The sequence below is a fragment of the Opisthocomus hoazin genome, chromosome 4, assembly GCF_030867145.1.
Source record: "Opisthocomus hoazin isolate bOpiHoa1 chromosome 4, bOpiHoa1.hap1, whole genome shotgun sequence".
Classification (NCBI taxonomy): Eukaryota; Metazoa; Chordata; class Aves; order Opisthocomiformes; family Opisthocomidae; genus Opisthocomus; species Opisthocomus hoazin.
Genome location: NC_134417.1, coordinates 72,383,572 through 72,391,337, shown reverse-complemented (window position 1 = coordinate 72,391,337; position 7,766 = coordinate 72,383,572). Strand labels below are relative to the sequence as shown.

Here is a 7,766-nt window from a genome sequence, read left to right as displayed (position 1 = left end):
AGTCTGGTTGTTTACTTATATTTGCTGTAAATGTTTTGATACCATATGTTTTCTACTGTTCTTAAATAAAACAAATGTCCCTTCTTCTGTTCTGCAAAGGTTGCCTGGTAAATCCTCTGTAAGGCGTATCCTGGCAGGGTAGGAGGGTGGAATTCTTCTCTACTACCTGTCTACTTTTGTTGGTTGCTCCTTGCCATTAATCACAACATATCGAAAGAAGATTTAAAGTAATTTTGTTCCATCAGTAGTAGGTGAGATACCCTATTTAGAATCATGAAAGCTCATACTATAAATTATAGTCTTTTCAGTCTGAATATGGCTAAAATAATTACTTGGTAACAAAAGGGATGAGTCTTATTGTAAGTACATATCTTTAACTCAGTGCTAGTAAAAAAGCATTTTCTTTTTGTAGAATATATAAATTCTGTAAACGTTAATCAGCACATATAGACTAGATACTGAAATTTGCATATGCATATGAAGTAAGGAACTTTGCCTCCAGTTTCAGTGCAGGATTTGTGCAAAATTTGAATTTGAAAGAATTAAGATTGCTGAATTTTTAGTGAAAGATTTTTTGACACTTTGCCCAGATTTTTTTAGTTTTGAATGGTAAACAGGCTTTTCAAGGTGATCTCAATTGATTTTATATGAGAATATAAATTATATGGGAAGGAGGAGAAAAAGTAACTGTTTTGTACTTCATTCCAGTGTAACTGCAGCCCAAACTTCACCTGAAAAAAAATTACTGATATCTGAACTTTTAACTACTCGAGTTGTTTCTGCAGAAGTCCACTGCTAGACTTAAAAGAACACTTGGCATATTAAAGAGCTAAGCCTCAGCTGTTTCCCCTAGGCCCCTCTCTCTGCTGGTAACTGGGGAGGGAGGCAGGGGGAAGAGACTTCTCCATCAGGCAGTTCAGAACTCAGTCAAGATGCCCCAAATCATCCCTTGAAGGAGCCAGCGTCCTTGCTTTGACGACAGGCTTGGCTAAGTTAGATGACTAAAGTTGGATGGATGCCCTTCTTTTTCTTCTTTTCCTTTCCAGTCTTACTGTGACTTTAACTAGAAGTGCAAGAATACTTTCTCATTGTCACCATTTTGAAGTATGGTGTATGTATTTTTAATACATAATAGGATTACTTTCCTGATAAGAATGCTTTAAACACTGAATCATTACGCTTCAGTGTTTAGTGCTGAAGCACAATTGATTACATATATTTTTATATATACTATATGAGATATATATTAAATTTAAAAAGTTACTGTCATTGTAATGAAAGATTAACCCTACAAAATAGATAGATTAAACATGCAATCAGATCTTGTCTTTTACGAAAGTCTGAAAAGTAGTTTTCTCTATTTGCAGAAATAGTGCCAAATCTAAATATTTCTCTTGGTCAATATAAAGATATTAAAATAGGCAGCCTAGTATAGTATGAAATTATTATACAGCTTTTTCCTGTTTCAGTGTCATGGAGTCCACTGATTTTTAGATCATACGATTTCATACACTTTTTAAGGAAAAGGGACTATTTTGGTAAGAAATAGGCTGGTGATGGTGATCAACAAGAAGTTACTTTGAAGTGGGTAGTTGAAAATATAAGGAACCTTTTTTTGTTTAATTGTTCATGACTAAAAAATTTAAGAGCAAATCCAATTTTGTACTGCTAGAATTCATTGCAGAGTAGGTAAGCATGATAGATAAAAGTGGTAAGAATAAAGCAAGAAAAGAGAACACAGATGAGTTAGAAGAACCAGCTTAATCTCTATTATATCTGACATAAATCTTTTTTGGGGCTGCGTAGGAACACATCTCTAGGGCGGTAAGTTATAAAAAGAAACTTTCTGTAAAACTACTGTAAGCCCATATGTAACAGTTTGTTATATAAAAGTGGGAAAATAAATGATAGACAAATTGCCAAGCAATAAATTCAATCGAATAACATTTGATTACAAACATTCACAATAAAAATGGTATCCACATAATTTACAGATGATAGAACTAAAATTTTTGTGAAAGATCTGCAATAAAGTAATAAATATAAGTAAATGTACACCAGAAATGTTATATTACATTCTGAAAAATAATTTCTATGTTCTTCCTGTAGCCTATATAATAAAATTTTTTTGCAACATGCTTTATTTTCATGGAGGGAATAGAATTAAAGTCAAAAGCATTTGGGAAGCAGCTTTCAGCCTCATGTGTTAAAGCAATCAGAGGTCAAATGTAACCACAAACCAAAACAAATCTTGAAGAGGCTTCAGTAACTAACACAGGAGGTCATTTACAGTGACCCTTTTACTTCGGACAGACACTGATGAAAAGGAACCGGACCACTCACTGCATTCCAGCTAAGGGAATGATAATGGACCACATTAAAACCTCTGCAGGTGTCACAGAACGTGAATAGAACTTTACAAACTAACGGAGCTTAAAAATGGTAATTACCAACAAATTCATAAAAGACAGTCAATATTAAGGGGCAGGGTATTAGACCTGGGCAGGAACTGCATGGATAGGATGAGTAACCAGATACGCAGAAAGAAGTGAAAGTAGGTCTCTACTGAGGGTTTTATGAGTGGAATTTAATTTCCTTACCCTCCATTTGTAATAACGGTTATCGGTTAGGAGTTCACAGATTTCTGTTTCACTCAAACTCACCATGGCTTTAAAACTGGTCTTCACTAATTAGGGCCAAATCCTTAGGAGAAACCATCTATTTAATTTTACACCTTAAGAAGCAAAAATTGTGGAACTCTTCTTCAACAAAAATGCCAGACACAGAATGTGAATTAATGAGTATTCTAGAAGAATTTTTTAATTTCTAGGCAGAAATTAAGGGTCAATTTAAAAATAGTTTCTTTCAGCTCTTAACTCCTACTGATGCTGCCTTTGTGCACAAACCTGTTTGCTTGTTCATCCCCACTGCCCTGTCTCTTAACAGGGCTGGAGACTGTTACTCTCGCCTCCTTCCAGTCTCTCCTCAAGAATTCTTTCTTCCAGGAGGTCTGTGTGACACTAAGCAACTGATAAAGGATAGTCACGGGCTGCTGAACAGCACTGATGTGTATTGATTTGAAAAGACATACAAAAATGAGGCTAACATCTGTACATGTAAATGTTAAAATGCATCCCATTCCTTCCACGCACTGAAAGTCTCTAGAAAAATATAGAGTGAGAGCTGACAAGACCTATGTATCACCTAACTATTTTATCTTCCTCCCTTTCCTTCTGTCTCACTGGTTTTATTATCTTTTTAGCTCATTTGAACAGAAATTTACAGGTTGTTTTATACCACACATACATAAGAAGACTCTGGAGCTCACTGGGACCTCTACCATTCCTCAGATTCAAAGCTCCTGAAACCACATACAGAAATACAAGCTCATTAGTATCCTAATGCAAACAATAATATTAAACTTTCCATTGGCAAAACTTTGCAAAGACATTTCATCACAATAACCTTTGATATGTCCTCCAGTTGGAGTATGTTTAAAGCTTCTTATTGAAATAATTCTGTTAAAGTGCTTTTCAAAGTAGTGCTCAGCAGGCAGGTGGTATTGTGCAATACGTGTAGTACAAGCTCAAATTAAAAATGATTTGTCACTCTTAAAAATGGAAGGAAAGTATCTTAGCAAGGCTAATAACAACCTACCAAGTGAGTCTGCCTAAGAAATGCATGTGTTAGTATGTTGCTGTACATAATTAGCAGCACTATGAGTTGATTAGGACATGCCTTTTCTTGTGATATTTACATTCCATAAATCATTATATTGGCCATACTTAAAAACTAGGGCTTGGACTATGCTTTTTATTTTCTCATTCATTTGTGTATACATGGCTACCTACTCCATGGTTTTCATACACTACTCAGTGCTTTGAAATTCTGCCAAACATTCCTTAAAAAATGCTTTAGGAAAGGCAGAAAATAAACACTCTCTGGAGCAAAAGTTAAAAAAAAAAAAAAGAAACAAAAAAGTCAAGGTATTGAAGTGGAATCCACAGATCACTTCTTGGAGGAGCACACAGTTGTCGTGTAACAGTTGTTCAGAGCAACAGCAATTACTGAAGATGGTAAAACAGCAAAAGCCAGGCTATACAGAGCAAGACAATATAACTTCTCTTCCCATTTACATGTGATCTGATATGATTCAAATAACGTCTTTCAATGTCTTTTTCCACTGATACCCTGAAAATCCTCTCGCATCAAAAGCCACTGTTTGTATACTCTTACATATCCATTTAGTGATACAAGAGATATACTTACTTACCTATGCTTCCTTTGTCTACAAAGGCATTTAGTGATGTTTAGAGAAATGCTGAGAATTTTATTTCTAGAAAAATACCCTTTTCCTTGTGTTGCCCCACAGTTCATCCTTTGAACCAAATACTACATTTGAATAACCACAAGAGTCAGCAGCACTGGGAGGAATGGTCCGATACCTGACAGCAGAATTTCACGCTCTCACCTTGTTGTAAAAAAATGCATATAAAGCACCAGGGAGAGGAGCGGAAGGGGGAGAAGGGAGGACGGAGTGTGTTTAAGGGAGTTAAACTGAATTGCTTGGATGCTGGAATAGGAGATTGGAGAAAACATGCACCTGCCATATATCTTATCCATTTCACTAAAATGATATTCAAAATCAGGCAATGCTGATATTCCCAGAATTAAAGCAATAAATAAAAAACTTCCCGCTAAATTAATTATTATTATCCCACTACAGTCTTTATATAATGTGCTATTTACAGTGAAATACAAAAAGTATTTCATTCATAGAATTACTACAAAGACTATATGTGATGCAGAACAGCTTTTACACTAGGCAAGGATATGGAACCTGTAGTCAAAAAAAATAGTGAATTTCCCCCCACTTACCAGTGCAACAGGTGTTCAATGCAAAACAAACTGCGTTCACTCCCTTTGATTTCAATCCATTTTTCTCTAGCGAGCTCGTCACAGAGCATTTTGTCACAGTTATTTCTCTAAGCTCTCACCAGCAGCACAACAGTTTAGGTGAAGGAGAAACAGTGAGCTGGCTGCAAAGTGGGAATGCAGAGGAATTGGCAAGTGTAGAAAAAGTGGAGACGCTACAAAAATTTATTTTCCGACAAAATAACTCTCCACAAGCTGTGTAAACTTTTCTTACTAAAACACAAAGATTCTACATTTCCAGTGAAACACCCACAGTAACATTTGCCTGTTTTAACTCTCCTGAAGTCTCAACAAAGAGCCAGCAGATGTATGCTTTCTCAATTACCCAGGTCAGTAAACTCCCTCATATTCCCTGACTGCAGTCTGGATTTTTAAATTAATAGACACAGCGAAGGACCAGACTTGTTGGAATTTTGCGTAACCTTTGTTTTCTTCAGTAGATTCTCACGCTTCGCTGCCTCACATGCACAGGCACACGTCCACCCAGCCGCCCGCCCGCCCCCCCACTCACATACACACCCCTGCCACGTGGGCTCTGTTATTCTGACAACAGAATGCAGATTAAGCTGTGTCCATTGCAACTTTGTGACCTCCCTATGAGAAGAATAATTTGTAGTAGTACGTTTGTTCTCTTTACCATAAATTTAAAATGCAAAACTGGGTTTGCAAGGACAGCATAAGGTGGAAGAGTTAGACCCTTTATCTCAAGTACTCGTTCGTATTTACAATAAGTATAAGCTTTCTGCTACAGAATAAGAAGTATTTAGGTTGAACACTGTTACAGATTTCCTAAATGAGGCTAGTTCCAGTTGCCAGTAATTCAAAAGCAAATCTGCTGACTTGGCATTAGGACTCTCAAACAGTGTGATCAAGCTTATATAGTAAGAAGGTGGCTGCAGAAATAACATTTATAAACTGTATATACAGTACACAGTACCAGTACATAGAAAATAGATTCTGACTTTATGATCCCCTGTGTGTAAGGCAAGACTGAATTCTGTCTTCAAATGGGGTCCACCAGAGGTATAAGCAACAGATAGTGGCTCTTAAATCAATATGCAAATCAAATGCATAAAAATTAAAAATCAGAGCAGACAAAAAGTTTTAGATTTCTTTTATGTGCTGATTCTGGCTTGCTGAATACACGGGAAGTTATTAAACATCAAATGTACCCTTTTTTAAAAAACACTAACAACACCTTGATGGCAACAGATATTGTTCAAGTGGCAGCTACCAAAAAACAGCTTGAAAAATGGGCATAGTACAACATCAGGAACTCTGCAGTTGTACTACGCTAATTCATATAGGACTAACCAGAAAAATAAGTATATGAATATTCTATTTCATGCTATTGCTATGCAAGCAACAGCAATACAAACCAGCATACAGAAGGATATCGTATGTTCTGCAATAAAGAACCCAAAGATATTTTCAAGGGGCATTGTTACAAGACTTCAAAGAAACACAAGACTGCCAGAGGCAAAAGTTACTGACGGATGTAAACATCCCTGTTCCATTCTCCTGTGTCGTTACGTTTTTTCGATATCACTTCCCCATCCTTGTCACAATATTGGTCCCTTGATTTATGACGACTGCGCTGTTTGTTGCATTCATTGTGGTCCTGCTCGCGGTCCCTCTCCTTTGAGCGATGCCTTGATTCTCTATGTCTGTGATCACTGCTCCCGTGGGACTCGTCTCTGTGATTGTGATCCCTGTGAGAATCATAGTGGTCACCGTGCTCATGTGAGTAGTCCTCCTTTGGCTCTACATAAGCCGAATCTCTGCTGTCTTGTGTTTCCGAGTCAAAAGTTTCTTGCCTAGAAAGGCCTCTAACACCACTGCGATGGTTGTGGTGTTGGCTTGAGGAAGAGCGATGCTGGGATTTCTTGATGGGTTCAACCCGTGCTTCCTCTTCAATTTGTGAACCACTGCGTTCAGGAACTGAATGGTCATTCCTCTGGTCGCCTTGAGATCCCTGCTATCACAACCAGCAGTAAGTTCACGTACATGAAGTACATATTTAAAAACTTCCCTCAATATCGAATTCAACTAGAAAGTATCATGAAACCAATACAACGTAAGTGCACAACAATCCACTTTGAATCTAAACTAGAAAAAAACATAAGAATTCAACTTTTACTGAAAATTCAGTATTATAATACAAACAAATCCTTCCACTCTAATCAGAACGGAGGGTGGCACTCGGGTTGTTCTGTGACACTTTCTCATCTGCTGTGATGTTTCTGACTATTTCAGTTAGCAATAATTGCCTACCACACTCCAGACAAAAAGAGAGCATGCAGGAGCAGGACAAACTGCAGAAAAATTACAGAGGACATCCCATGCCAGGAGAGGGCAGGTATCAGCTGAGAGTTTGCAGATGCCTGCTTGGCAACAGCCACTACGGTAAAGTGATTTTAGGGGGCTGAGGAGGTGGATTCCAGCAGAGAACCAAAGTACAAAACCTTGGCTCTTTTAGATTAGCTTTTCTCTGAAAGAAAAAAATGCAGTTGAATCTGGTATGAATGAAGTTTGTATTATGATACTAATAGTATCACTGACTTTCTGTTTTTCTCAGCAATAATTTGATTTCTTCGGGGTAATGAAAAATTAAACTTTGACCCTGTAATTTTAAGAGCTCAAGAATACAGACCATTGCCAAGGAAAGCAGGAGGAGAGTGACATTATCACCTAAAGTATTTCCTAACACACCACTACTAGTAAAAGACTGAAATAAAAATTACCAGGTAATATCAAACCTACTCTTCACCAGCATAATGCTTTGAAATCACTGCAAAACGAACAAGTGGCATTATTTAACTCATTTTGGG

The 7,766-nt window shown here is 37.2% G+C and overlaps 1 protein-coding gene across 10 annotated transcripts in view; it reads right to left on the bottom strand.

Annotated features, from left to right (window-relative positions):
- Positions 1-398: 398 nt before the first annotated feature.
- The window catches only part of CACNB2 (calcium voltage-gated channel auxiliary subunit beta 2), a 270,312-nt gene continuing 262,944 nt past the window's right edge, over positions 399-7,766 (bottom strand). For 6 of the 10 annotated variants that reach the window (XM_075419479.1, XM_075419476.1, XM_075419478.1 and 3 more), the window contains one exon: positions 399-6,913. In XM_075419479.1, coding sequence (XP_075275594.1) covers positions 6,422-6,913 — 492 coding nt within the window. In that variant the 3' untranslated portion in view covers positions 399-6,421. The remainder of the gene's footprint in view (positions 6,914-7,766) is intronic. The other 4 variants (XM_075419477.1, XM_075419480.1, XM_009937909.2 and 1 more) reach the window with 1 other exon arrangement.